Source organism: Dipodomys merriami, unplaced genomic scaffold (genome assembly GCF_024711535.1).
Source record: "Dipodomys merriami isolate MVZ:Mamm:240054 unplaced genomic scaffold, mDipMer1.0.p SCAF_12, whole genome shotgun sequence".
Classification (NCBI taxonomy): Eukaryota; Metazoa; Chordata; class Mammalia; order Rodentia; family Heteromyidae; genus Dipodomys; species Dipodomys merriami.
This window is the reverse complement of record NW_027202493.1, coordinates 5,735,409-5,749,019: the sequence shown is the minus strand read 5'-3', so window position 1 is coordinate 5,749,019 and position 13,611 is coordinate 5,735,409. Positions and strand designations below refer to the sequence as shown.

Here is a 13,611-nt window from a genome sequence, read left to right as displayed (position 1 = left end):
ACGCCCACACCCAGAGCTGTTCCTGTGGCTGTGGCCAGCAGAGCCAAGGACTCCCTGCCTCTGTATGAGCCAGGGGTGGCAGGGCCTTGGAAAGCTGGTTGACCCCAGGTATCTCTGTCACTGTCCTGACTTCCTGCCTCAGCAGCCCCTCCCTGATGGGGGTTATTCCAGCAGTCTCCCGCCCTTGCCTTCTGCCTTCTCTCCAGGGCACTTAAGTGGGGCAGAAAAGATGCCCATTGAGCGGGGAGCCCCTGGGAAGTGCCCTGTGGGGTCTGGGAAAGCCAGGGTGGCCCTTGAGTGATGGTACTCTCTAAGCACCTCTCTTCCTGGCTATGCCCAGCATGGAGGATGCAGTACAGAAGCTGGATGGGCTCTCAGTGGTCTGCTTAAGAGCCCAGAGGACTGTGTGTCAGGTGGTAGGGTGGACCTTCTCAGTTAATAGGTGCCAGTAGTCAGAAGCTGTCTAGAGCAGAGAGTTTGGGAGACCAGATTAAGGCAGAGGCTGCTGTGAGTATTTGCTTGCAATTCAGCCCTCCATGCAGATGGAGTTTGGCACCCAGGGCCATTTCTGTCCTGTGACCTGCTCAGTCTACAGGCACCTTCCTTGTTCCCTTCTTTTAGCTCTGGGCTTCGAAGAACCCAACTGGAAAAGGTAGGGCTAAGAAGCTTGACTAAGCAATAGCCCTCTGGGCTTCATCTGAAGAGTGAGGAGGCTGGACTGATGATCTCAACCCTGCCTGGAGCTTAGATTGGGCAGATTCAGTTGCCTAGCTATAAGCCAGTTGACCTGTTTCCTTTCAGGGTCCACGGAGAGGCCTGAGGTAGACCCACATGGGAGGTAAAGGCTCCTGGCTCCCAGCTCCCAGCCCAGAGCTCTGTCCACTCCATTTCCAGAGTTCCTCCTTCCTCCTTCCTCCTCATCCCACCTCTCAAGCTCTTACACCATCCCTAACATTATTCTGACCCTTGGTGGTAACCAGGCAGGCTGAAGAGATCTATCTAAGGAGAAGCAGAGGTTTATTACTTTATTTATCTGTGTCTGTGTGTGTGCGCGCGCGTGCGCGCACATGTGTTTTGATACTGGGGCTTGAACTCAATCTAGGTGCTGTCCCTTAGTTGTTTTTTTTTTTTTTTTTGGTCGGTTGTGGGGCTTGAACTCTGGGCCTGGGCGCTGTCCCTCAGCTCTTTAGCTCAAGGCCAGCGCTCTACCACTTGAGCTACAGCGCCACTTCTGGTTTTCTGGTAGTTTATTGGAGATAGGGGTCTCACCGTCTCTCCTGCCCGGGCTGGCTTTGAACCGCGATCCTCAGATCTCAGCCTCCTGAGTAGCTAGGATTACAGGCGTGAGCCACCAGCGCCCGGCTGTCCCTTAGTTTTTTTGCTCAAGGTTGACACTCTAGTACTTGAACTATACCTTCACTTCCTGCTTTTTTTTTTTTTTTTTTTTGCTGGTTAATTGGAGTCTCACAGAATTTCCTACCCTGACTGGCTTTGAACTTTGACCTTCAGGTTTCAACCTCCTGAGTAGCAAAGATTACAGGGCCAATAGCATCCAGCCTTTGAGAACAGAGGTTTAGAAGGAAACAAAGTCCCAAAGAAAGCCAATACCTGTGGTGACAATGGTCGCCCAGGAAGCATCCAGTGGCCCCCAGATGGTGAGAGGGATGAAAGCCTCCCCACTGTCTCCCACAGGGACCTGAGGAACAATGTCATCAGTACGGTGCAGCCTGGAGCCTTCTTGGGCCTGGGGGAACTGAAGCGCTTGTGAGTGGCATGGCCCCCCACCAAACCTAGCCTTCCCCGCAACCCCGCTCCCCCCGGAGAAAGACCCAGATCCCATGGGCATCCACCATCCTGCCTACCCCCTTGTTCCTTCTCAGCCTACCAACCTTCACTCAGGACATTTGTGGGGCCAAATGTGTGGGCATTCCTGGGCCCACTTTGGCCCTCGTTCCAAGCCCCCCCGCCCCATGAGCCCCAGCCACCCACGTGTGCTCCTCACAAGTGAATCCTTGTGTTACCATGTAACCAACTTCCTGAGTGTGTCTCTCTAGAGATCTCTCCAACAACCGGATTGGCTGTCTCACCTCCGAGACCTTCCAAGGCCTCCCCAGGCTTCTGAGACTGTGAGTGACAGGGTAATGTGGGAGGAAGGGTGAGAGGTGGGAGGGGGAAGCACAGACTGGACCGAAGGTCCAGGAGGGAGAAGCAATGCAGACCCTTACAGGACTTGTTATTCTCTCTTCCCACCCCTCCCCTCTGCCCCAGAGAGACCCTAAAATCCTGACCCACTGTTCCCTGCCCCCTGCAGAAATATATCTGGAAACATCTTCTCCAGTCTGCAACCTGGGGTCTTTGATGAACTACCAGCCCTTAAAGTGGTGTGAGTATCTTTCCTAGCCAGGAGCAGCCCTTGGCTCTGGAGGAGACAGACAGCTAAGATCATAGCCACAATGGGCGGCCTGCTGTGCAGGCAACCAGACACTGCCAGACTCACAGTATCTGGGGTGGGGTGGGGAACACAAGTGCCAAGGCTGCCCCCTGCAGCCCTGCCAGGCTCAGTCCCATCCCCACCCCCAGAAACTCCCTCTACCTCTGCTCTACTCCATGACCCCTCTGCTGGCCCCACAGGGACTTTGGCACTGAGTTCCTGACCTGTGACTGTCACCTGCGCTGGCTGCTTCCCTGGGCTCGGAATCACTCCCTGCAGCTGTCAGAGCACACACTCTGTGCCTACCCCAGCTCCCTGCATGCCCAGGCCCTGGGTAGCCTTCAGGAGTCCCAGCTGTGCTGTGGTGAGCAAACCCTGGGTCTGTATATCCACCAAGGACTACCTGCCTGATTCCAGGCCCAGGCACAGAGCCCTGCCCTTCATCCACACCCAGTGGCTCAAGGCCCCGAGTGTTTGTGTGGTTGGTGTGATGGGTGTGTCCTCTGGATCTTTCCCTCTGTTCCACTGGGGGGGCAGCCCTTGGTGAGCAATTAGGCAAATCTCTACTAGTGAGTGATATTCTCAGCTCTTCTAAGCCTCCTTCAAGACTACTTGCTTATTTATTTCTGCTTTTATCTGGTCCCACATCCCAGGATACAGCCACATGCCTGCCCCCCTCCTCCTCTCTAATCTTGGAGGCTTTCTAGTGACCCTTTTCCTTGCCAGCCTGAGCAGGCTGCAGACAGAGGGCTGCCTTTCCCTGCTGGATTCTCTCTCCTTGTGTAGTCAAGCCTCACAGAGCCATTTCCTCCACAGAGGGGGCTCTGGAGCTGCACACACACCATCTCATTCCATCGCTGCGACAAGTGGTGTTCCAAGGTGACCGGCTGCCCTTCCAGTGCTCTGCCAGCTACCTGGGCAATGACACACGCATTCGCTGGTACCACAATCGGGCCCCAGTGGAGGGGGATGAGCAGGCAGGCATCGTCCTAGCCCAGAGCCTTATCCATGACTGCACTTTCATCACCAGGTAGGCCCTGCTGCTCCTTAGCTATGGTTTCCATTTCATACACCAAACAGCCAGGCCCAAACTTTCTCCTGGGAATGTGTGTGTATGTGTGATGTGTGATGTGTGATGTGTGATGTGTGTGTGTGTGTGTGTGTGTGTGTGCATGCATTTATGTGTCGCTACATGTGAATTTCTAGAAAGCTAAGACAACCATAAATAGCCTGAACAGAGATTAGAAATTAAACATCTGATAGAAAAACAAGTGACGGGTGAGAAGGTGGCTCAGTGGTGGAGTGCTTGCCTTATATGCATGAGGCCCTGGGTTCGATTCCTCAGCACCACATAAGCAGAAAAAGCCAGAAGTGGCACTGTGGCTCAAGTGGTAGAGCATTAGCCTTGAGCTGAAGAGCTGAGGGACAGCACCCAGGCCCAGAGTTCAAGCCCCACAACTGACCAAAAAAAAAAAAAAGAAAGAAAGAAAGGAAGGAAGGAAAAAGAAAGAAAGAAAGGTAGGAAGGAAGGAAGAAAGGAAGAAAGGAAAAAAGAAAAACAAATGACATTTGACATTTCTCTAGTGAGGTTTTCTTTTACCACTTGAGCCACAGTGCCACTTCCAGTTTTCTGGTGGTTTATTGGAGATAAGAGTCTCATGAACTTTACTGCCCCGCTGGCTGTGAACCATGATCCTCATATCTCAGCCTCCTGAGTATTACCTGAGTAACTAGGATTACAGGCATGAGCCACAGGCGCCCAGCAAAAGGCCATTATCTCCATCACAGGTAGTTAAGAGTAGATTCTGCAACCGGCTGACTGTGTTTTGTTTTGTTTTCTGTTTGGTTTTTTTTTGCTTTTTTTGTTGTTGTTGTTGGTCATGGGACTTGAGCTCTGGGCCTAGGCACTGTCCCTCAGCTCTTTAGCTCAAGGCAAGTGCTCTACCATTTGAGCCACAGTGCCATTTCCGGGGTTTTTCTTGTGTGTGTGTGTGTGTTGTTTTTGTGCCCATACTGGGGCTTAAACTCAGAGCCTAGGCACTCTCCTTTAACTTTTTTACTCAAGGCTGGTGCTTTACCACTGGAGTCACAGCTCCACTTCTGGCTTTTTAGTATTTATTTGAAGATAAAAGTCTCTCACACTTTTTTGCCCAGGCTGCTTCAAATCACTGACCTAAGATCTCAGCCTCTTGAGTAGCTAGGATTACAGGCATGAGCCACTGACACCCAGCTTCTTCTTATACTTATCATGTCTAAGAGGCCTTCACCTGTATTGCTAGTTTGATCTCTACAGTAGATCTATAAGAGAAGTGATTGTCTCCATTATAAAGACAGAGAAATTAAAACTCAGAAAACAATACCATAAGGCCAGTCAAACTAAAGAAGTGAACACCTGTATCCTTCCTTCCAATAGAGAAAAAGGTCCTGATGGTATTACTCCAGGGCAGGAGCCTGTGTTTTCAGGGGGACAGGGGATGGCCAGGACCACTGTGGTAGTGTGGAGCTGGTCCTGGAGCATCCTAATGAGCCAGCCCCCACCCCTGTCTGCAGCGAGCTGACCTTGTCTCACATCAGCGTCTGGGCCTCAGGAGAATGGGAATGCTTGGTGTCCACGGCCCAGGGCAACACCAGCAAGAAGGTGGAGATTGTGGTGCTGGAGACCTCCGCCTCCTACTGCCCAGCTGAGCGTGTGGCCAACAACCGCGGGGACTTCAGGTTCTGTTCTGCTCTGCAGAGGGCTGCACCAGAGATCTGACTATGGTCCCACCCCATGCAGTCCCTGCCCTTCATCCCTACTCTTGTACCTTAGAGCAAAGATGACCAGAAGCTCCCTGTCCACTCTCCTTCAGTCCAAAGTCTTATCCTTACATTTCAAGAGAACTTACATTCAGGGGTACAGTCATCATGTGAGATGTGCTGCACAGACCACAAAAGCTTAAATTGCTTCCTCACACTAGTAGCTTGTAAAGGTCTCCTCCAACCATTATTTTGATTTTTGTGCCAGTCCTGGGGCTTGAACTCAGGGCCTGGGCACTGAGCTTTTGTGCTCAAGACTAGCACTCTACCACTTTGAGCCACAGCTCCATTTCCAGTTTTCTGGTGGTTAATTGGAGATAAGACTCTCATGGACTTTCCTGCCTGAACTGGCTTAAACTACAGTCCTCAGATATCAGCCTCATGAGGAGGTAGGATTACAGGAGCCAGTGAACCCAGCTCCCTGAGCTTTTCTTGCTCAAGGTTAGGCTCTACCACTTGAGCCACAGTACCACTTCCAGCTTTTTTTACTTGGTAGATAATTGGAGAGAAGACTTTTCTGCCTGAACTGGCTTTGAAGAATAATCCTCAGATCTCAGCCTCCTGAGTAGCTAGGATTACAGGTGTGAGCCACTGGTACCGTCATATTTTAATATTAGTATCACTGTGACCCCTTATGTATGTCAGGGTCAGTATTGTTTTCCCCATTCTATAGTTAAGGATACTAAACACCGGAAAGCATAGTGGCTTGCCTAAGGCTGTAGCTATTAAGTGGCAGAATTAGACTTGAACTCAGAACTCTGAGTGCACCCCTATATCACTTAGGATAGCACTGTCAGAGAAAACTTTACAGAGTAGAACTTGAGGGTCATCTGTACCCACACACCCAAGGGTTTGGCATCACAATTCAAAGGGCGGGAGCTAATGGTCCTGAGGAGCCTGGCTCACATTACCTTCCCCCTCTGTCCACAGGTGGCCTCGAACTCTAGCTGGTATTACAGCCTACCAGTCCTGCCTACAGTATCCCTTCACCTCAGTGCCCCTGAGTGGGGGTGCCCCAGGTACCCGAGCCTCTCGCCGGTGTGACCGAGCTGGCCGTTGGGAGCCGGGGGACTACTCCCATTGTTTGTACACCAATGACATCACCAGAGTGCTCTACACCTTTGTGCTGGTGAGGCTAGGAGAGGAAGGGTGGGGCACCCCTCCAGCTCTGGTTTGGGGTTGAGGACTGATGCCCCATGGGGGCAGGGAGCCCAGCCCAAGGTTGCTCTGAGGGTGTACTCCATTCCTGTCCACAGCTGCTGTCCTCTTGCAGGGGATTCATGACCACAGAGCTACTTCAGGTCCTCTATCCCATCCCCCTCATTATCCTTCCGCATTGGGACATACTGTCATTGTCCTTATCCCAGAGATGCTGCACGTGGGCAGCCTTGCACTGTGATGAGCAGGGTCCTCTCTATAGTAGGTGGTACAGGCTTCTATAGCTCTGAGCACCAGTACCAAGGACAAGGGCTCCTTAGGGTAGTTCTGGGGCAGAAGGAAGAAGATGGAGTGATCCTTTTCCCTCCCAACACCCCCAGATGCCCATCAATGCCTCCAATGCACTAACCCTGGCCCACCAACTGAGAGTATACACAGCTGAGGCTGCCAGCTTTTCAGACATGATGGATGTGGTCTATGTGGCTCAGATGATTCAGAAATTTTTGGGTTACGTAGACCAAATCAAAGAGGTAAGAGTCAACGAGTCTTGGGTCCCTGAGAATCACCCTCCCACTGCCTTGGGCTTCTCCCACATCCCAGCCCCTAGATCCTAAACTCCACTCCTTCCTTCCCTGTGACTCTCTTGCCCTCCCCACAGCTGGTGGAGGTGATGGTGGACATGGCCAGCAACCTGATGCTGGTGGACGAGCACCTGCTCTGGCTGGCCCAGCGTGAAGACAAGGCCTGCAGTGGCATTGTGGGTGCCCTGGAGCGCATTGGGAGTGCTGCTCTCAGCCCCCATGCTCAGCACATCTCTGTGGTAATGTGGATCAGGGAGCACTGGGAAGGACCTGAAGTTGACTAGGGCCAAGCCTGCATGATCTATAGAAAGAACACTTCCCTCTCTCACTCTCTCTAGTGTACCTGCCAGGCACCAGCTGTCAAAAACAGCAAACAGGGCTTACAAAGGAGAGGGGCCAGTGACGAAGAAGTCATACATGAGTTGGAGGGTTTGAGTTGGAGGGAGCTGAGCGGGGTGGCCAGCCTGCTGGACATAAATCAGAGGAAGCTGAGAAGGAGTAAAGGGAACAGGAGGAGGGCTTGATCTCCAGCTGACAGCACTCATAGAAAAGGAATGATGACGTGTCATGAGGAGAGCGTGATCTTTCTAATTTGGTTGGTTTGATAGAGCCAGGTACCAGTGGCTCATATCTGTAATCCTAGCTACTCAGGAGGCTGAGATCCGAGGATAGTGGTTCAAGGCCAGCCCAGGCAGGGAAGTCTATAAGACTTTTATCTCCAGTGAATCACCAAAAATTAAAAGAAACAAAGCTGTGGCTCAAGTGGTAGAGTGCTAGCCTTGAGTACAAAAGCTCAAGGACAGTACCCAAGCCCTGAGTTCAATCCCCACGACTGGTATACATACAAAAAAACTCTAGTAGAACCACATTCAAGATATTGTCTAGGCACTTCAGTTGAGTTGGGACAATAGAATTAGTAGATGGAGTGAGGGTGTGAGCAAGGTAAGAAGATGGGGTACACACGAGCACTTGGCCCTTCAGAGGAAGGAGAATGCGTATGGCCATGTGTGGTGTGGAGACTCCACAGCACACACAAGACTGGCCATACTTTGAAAAAATGGTAGGAGTGGGGTGGGGCTGCAGCCTGAGCTGCTTTCTAGAAAAAGTCTCAAACAGTGGAGTAACAATTTCCCTGTCCCCAGAACTCGAGAAATGTGGCCCTAGAGGCCTACCTCATCAAGCCACACAGCTATGTGGGCCTGACCTGCACAGCCTTCCAGAGGAAGGAGGCAGGCATGTCAGGCGTACAGCTGGGCAGCCCTGGCCAGAATGCCCCACCTGAGCCTGAGCCCCCAGCTGACCAGCAGCTGCGCTTCCGCTGCACCACGGGGAGACCCAACATTTCTCTGTCATCTTTCCACATCAAGGTGGGCACAGGGGAAGGGGTATGGGGATGGGGATGTGGTGGTGGTGGGGTAGGTATGAGAGAAGGTGGGCTCTGGAGAGTGGGAGGAGGGCAGATGGGGGCAAAGTGAAGCCAGGAAGGGACAGGAAATGTGATTTCATGGGTTCTGAGTGTCGCTGAGGAGTTCCTGTGTCCCTCACCCCCCAGAACAGTGTGGCCCTGGGTTCCATCCAGCTGCCCCCCAGCCTATTCTCATCCCTTCCGGCTGCCCTGGCTCCCCCAGTTCCCCCAGACTGCACCCTGCAACTGCTTGTCTTCCGAAATGGCCGCCTCTTCCGAAGCCATGGCAACACCTCTCGCCCGGGAGCCACTGGGCCTGGCAAGAGGCGCGGAGTGGCCACACCTGTGATCTTTGCAGGAACCAGTAAGGGACTGAACTCCTGAATGTCCATCTTCCCTGTGCCCTTCACCCCGCCCTTCCTGTACCCACACTCCCTGCAGCACCGATTGCCCTGGTAAACTTGGCAGAGGATGGTGGGTCCCTCATTTCCTAAGGATGGAGGAGGCAGACATGGCCTGTGCAGGAAGGGATTGGTGGAGGCAAGGTTCAGGAGGACACTGGACTTTATAAGCTAGACCAAGGCAAATGTAGGATTTGAATGCCACTATACTCTCATGGGGGGAGGGGAAGGGCACTAGGGATGGTGCTGAAGAACTTACCACTGAGCTACATTCCCATTCCCAACATGGATTTTATACCCCAGGTGTATTACATTTCAAAAGAGCTGTAAGCATAGACCTCAACCCACTGGCCACACAGGTCCCAGGCAGACAAGCAACACTGCATGAGTGCCTACCGAAAGCTCAGCACTACCCTTGCTGTTGTTATAAGGATGAAAACATCACAGTGATGGCTGTTCCTTAGAGGTTGCTGCTTGAACCAGAAACACTGGGGACGGTGGAGATCAGAGTGGGAAATAATTGAACTGAGTTCTGGCACCCAGGAACTACGTGGATTGTCTGTAGCTCCAGCCTCAGTTGGCCCATGCCCTTGATTCCACCTTTGTACTTTTTTTTTTTTTTTTTTTGCCAGTCTTGGGGCTTGAACTCAGGGCTTGCGCATTGTCCCTGAGCTTCTTTTGCTCAAGGCTAGCATTCTACCACTTAAGCCACAGCACTACTTCTGGCTTTTTCTGTTTATGTGGTCCTGAGGATTGAACCCAAGGCTTCATGCATGCAAGGCAGCACTCTCCCAGTAAGCCACATTCCTAGCCCTGAGTCCACCTTTGCTCACACTTTTCCATTGACTGTCTGCTACACTGTCACCAGACTCACCTTCTAGAAACATCTGAGCCCCAAACCTTCAAGGCTTCTGTGGTTCCCATCATCAGAATACCTATCTTCTTCCACATGCTCTCTAGGGTCCTTTGTGACATGACTCTAGGCCTCTCCCATTCCCAGCTGTTGCTGTCACTACACCAGGATCCCTTCCTGTTTCTAGAAGGGACCTATGCCTTTCCACTCTCTGTATAAACACTGAGTGCCTTGCAGGTGCCAGGCTGCTGAGGTTGGGACACACGTGTGCACAGACAGCTTTGTCCTTGTCCTTAAAGAGCATACACTTTAGCAGAGAAGACAGGCAGTGAAGTGAGCAGCAGTGCGAAGTGTTCAGAGCATTGCCAACAATAGCTGAACTCTGTTAGGGGCCAGGAAGACCTTTCCTAAACACTGAGACTTCCCCCAAGACCTGATGGATAAGTTACCCGAAGGGTCAAAGTGCTAGCAGCCATGTGTGGAAATGAATGTGAAGTGTGAGGGGAGAGGTGGATTCTTGGGGGTCGCCCGTGTCCCAGGCACATTCCCTCTCAGCTCTGCTCTTCCTCCTGTTCCCTTCCAGCCCACCTTCCTGACAGAGTGCCCTCCTGAGAGCCACCTTCACCTGGTCTTTTGCTATTCCCACATTCTCGCCTTTCTTCCTGTCATGAGTACCACAGTTCAAGCCGTCTTTTTTTTTTTTTTTTTTTTTTGGAGCATCTCATCACCTCTTACCTAAAATGGTCTATATCTCCTAGCACGTGCTCTTTGATTTTCCCTCCACTCTCCCCCATGTAGTCTCCCCAGGTAGACTGAGGCCTGTGCTTGGCATCCAACACCAGACCAGTCCAGCAGGTTTCATGCATACTCTGGCTGCTGCAGCAGCTGCTTAGTGGCCCAGCCAGCTTTCCTGACAGCCTTCTGTGTATTCACATGGACTTTCCTCTCCTGTAGGTGGCTGTGGCGTGGGAAACCTGACAGAGCCAGTGGCTGTTTCACTGCGGCACTGGGCCGAGGGGGCTGACCCCATGGCAGCCTGGTGGAGCCAGGAGGGGTCTGGGGGCTGGAGTTCTGAAGGCTGCCAGCTCCGCTCCAGCCAGCCCAATGTCAGCTCCCTGCACTGCCAGCACTTGGGCAACATGGCTGTGCTCATGGTAGGTGGTCTGGTGGAAAGGTGAGGGAACAGAAAGCATGAGAGCGAGGATTGGGTATTCTGGTCATCTGGGGCCACAGAGACATAGAAGGAGAACAGCAGCTTTCTTTATTGTTTTTACTGTTGTTGTTAGCACCAATTAGTCATACAAGTAAATTTCATTTTTAACATGTCCATTTATGTACACAGTGCATCTTCATCAGGACAACAGCTTTCAAACTGTCACAACTTGTGGGAAATAGCCCAGCAGTCTCTCCCACACCTCTCCATCTTCCTGCAGACAGGGAAAGCCTGCCCCCATTCTCATGTCTAGAGAGAGATAAATCTAGAACTACCTAGCTTAGTCTTTATATATTGTACTTTTTTTTCCCCCTGTGTCAGTTTTGGGGCCTGAACTCAGGGTGCTATCCCTGAGGTTTTTTTTTTTTTTTTAATGCAAGACTAGCAGACAAGCACTTGAGCCACAGCTCCACTCTTGGATTTTGGGGGGAAGTTAATTGGAGATCAGAGTCTCATGGCCTTTCCTGCCCAGGCTGGCCATGGTCCTCAGATCTGAGCCTCTTGAGTAGTTAGTATTACAGGTGTGAGCCACAGGCACCCAGCTGTACTGTACTTTCTGAGACCTGAATTCTTAAAATGGAAAAGCAATCTGGAATCATTTCTCCTCTTTCCGATCATTCCCAACCCTATCACATTTCATATCCTGTTTTTCCACACACTGAGCAGGTATGCAGCTGTGTCACAGACGGAAACTTCTTCAGTGCTTTCCTCATTTCTAAAACATCCTCATAAAGGCAATATACTATGAGGAAGAAAATAAAGCAGGTCACTATCATTGTTCCCTAAGACTGCTTGTTCTGAGTGGATGTCCACATGTCTACCTGGACAGACTAAGCACCAAGGGGTAGTCCAAAGCTTATGGGGCTTAGGAAGAAGGTAATTGGCCAGAGTGGGGCAGCTCTGTAGTTTTACTTCTCTCTTCCAGGAGCTGAATGCTTTCCCCAGGGAAGCAGGGGGCTCTGGGGCCAGCCTGCATCCTGTCGTTTATCCCTGCACCGCCCTGCTGCTGCTCTGCCTCTTCTCCACCATCATCACCTACATTCTCAACCACAGGTGGGAGCTGTTCTTCAGGGAAGGAAAGTGGGGAGCAAGACAGTAGGTCTCATCAAGGACTGGCAGGTGTTTCTTAGGGAGGTCCATGTGATCTGCCCAGGTTCTTGCTTTGCTTATATCTGAATCTTCTGGGCTTAGAGAATACTTTTTGTGAATTAAGAACTTCCTCCTGGTGCCAGGGGTTGCATTCACACACATGCGTGCACATACATAGATATACCTTCTTCTTTGTGACTATCATAGTAGCCTTCAGATCCTATGGGTTGGGCAGCCTATTAATGAAAGACATTCTCTTGGGGCAGCTCCATCCACGTGTCCCGGAAGGGCTGGCACATGCTGCTGAATCTATGTTTCCACATGGCCATGACCTCTGCTGTCTTTGCGGGGGGCATCACACTTACCAACTACCAGATGGTCTGCCAGGCGGTAAGCAGAAGGAACTACAAGATGAATGATGACAGTAGGGAGATGCGCAGCAAGAACGGATTCATGGGAACAGGCCCCAGCTCCACTGTTCTCTGTGCCCATCTTACAGGGGTAGGGGAGAAGAGGTGATATGGAGAGCCAGGGGAAGTGGAGTGTTCAGAACCAGGCCAGAGAAAATTGGAGACTGAGCTTCAAAATGGAGAGGGAGAAGAGTAATGGAGGAGAGGTTAGGGGTCAGGGAGGCAGCAATGGCTGGGTTCTGGAGAATCTCTGCTAGGAGAGAAGCTAGATGGAAATAGAAAGGACAGCAGCAGGGACAAGCTAAATGGGTGCTATGGGATTGGACTGGGTCAAGAGAACATTGTGGGTGAGGGTGCTGGAAACATGGGAAGATGGGGAGCATCCCAGCCACTGAGGCTCCAGGATGGCTCAGGTGGGATAGCCCAGGCCCTCAGCCTCAGTGCCTCACCCCCTAGGTGGGCATTACTCTGCACTACTCTTCCTTATCCACACTGCTGTGGATGGGGGTGAAGGCTCGAGTCCTGCACAAGGAGCTGACCTGGAGGGTACCTCCTCCGCAAGAAGGGGACTCCACCCTGCCTGCTCCCCGCCCCATGCTCCGGTTCGTATGTTCACCTGCCAGCTTTGCCTTGGGATCTGGGGTGAATGAAGGGTAAACCGAAGGTTCCTTGGGATCACTCAAAGACCTTGGAGCAGCCAGGTGATGTCAGGCCGTGGAGTGGGCGTGTCCTGCTGGCTTTGAGGGCCAGAGGTGACAGGAGATCCAGAGCAGCTGAGCAGCATCCCCTGGCTTCTGCAGCTCTCAAGGTCTTTCTTAGAATAGTCTTGACCAAATCCTGGAAGGACCTGTCAGGCCTGCCCTTATGGGCCTTGCATCCCTGGCAAAAACAAGGCAAAACAAAACAAAACAAAAAACCCAACCAAAACAACAACAACAACAATAAACCCTGTTCTGACAGATTGACAGGGGAGGAAAAAAGAAACAGACACCAAGGCAAGGATTCTGAGCACCTGCTTCCTCCTTCTCTCGTTTCTCTGACCTCCAAACCCTATCCCCCTCCAGGTTTTATTTGATCGCTGGAGGAATCCCACTCATCATCTGTGGCATCACAGCTGCTGTCAATATCCACAACTACCGAGACCACAGTCCCTAGTGAGCATCACTCTTCTGTTCCCGTTGCCTGCCTGCCACCCCTCCCCGTACCTTCCCCTCCACTGGCAAGGGCACCTGCCAATGCCTACCCAGCAAGGGACCCTCCCCTAACCCAGTCAT

The 13,611-nt window shown here is 51.8% G+C and overlaps 1 protein-coding gene across 3 annotated transcripts in view; it reads left to right on the top strand.

Moving 5' to 3' along the window:
• Adgra2 (adhesion G protein-coupled receptor A2) overlaps nt 1-13,611 on the top strand; it is a 42,703-nt gene that overhangs the window by 26,507 nt on the left and 2,585 nt on the right. For 2 of the 3 annotated variants that reach the window (XM_070016186.1, XM_070016187.1), the window contains 16 exons: nt 1,693-1,764; nt 2,055-2,126; nt 2,312-2,383; nt 2,632-2,795; nt 3,248-3,461; nt 4,982-5,146; nt 6,158-6,356; nt 6,766-6,915; nt 7,044-7,205; nt 8,109-8,333; nt 8,519-8,735; nt 10,580-10,779; nt 11,764-11,891; nt 12,194-12,317; nt 12,794-12,939; nt 13,402-13,491. In XM_070016186.1, the coding sequence (XP_069872287.1) occupies nt 1,693-1,764; nt 2,055-2,126; nt 2,312-2,383; nt 2,632-2,795; nt 3,248-3,461; nt 4,982-5,146; nt 6,158-6,356; nt 6,766-6,915; nt 7,044-7,205; nt 8,109-8,333; nt 8,519-8,735; nt 10,580-10,779; nt 11,764-11,891; nt 12,194-12,317; nt 12,794-12,939; nt 13,402-13,491 (2,400 nt within the window). Of the gene's footprint in view, nt 1-1,692; nt 1,765-2,054; nt 2,127-2,311; nt 2,384-2,631; nt 2,796-3,247; nt 3,462-4,981; nt 5,147-6,157; nt 6,357-6,765; nt 6,916-7,043; nt 7,206-8,108; nt 8,334-8,518; nt 8,736-10,579; nt 10,780-11,763; nt 11,892-12,193; nt 12,318-12,793; nt 12,940-13,401; nt 13,492-13,611 lie in introns of those variants that run through there. The other variant, XM_070016188.1, reaches the window with a different exon arrangement.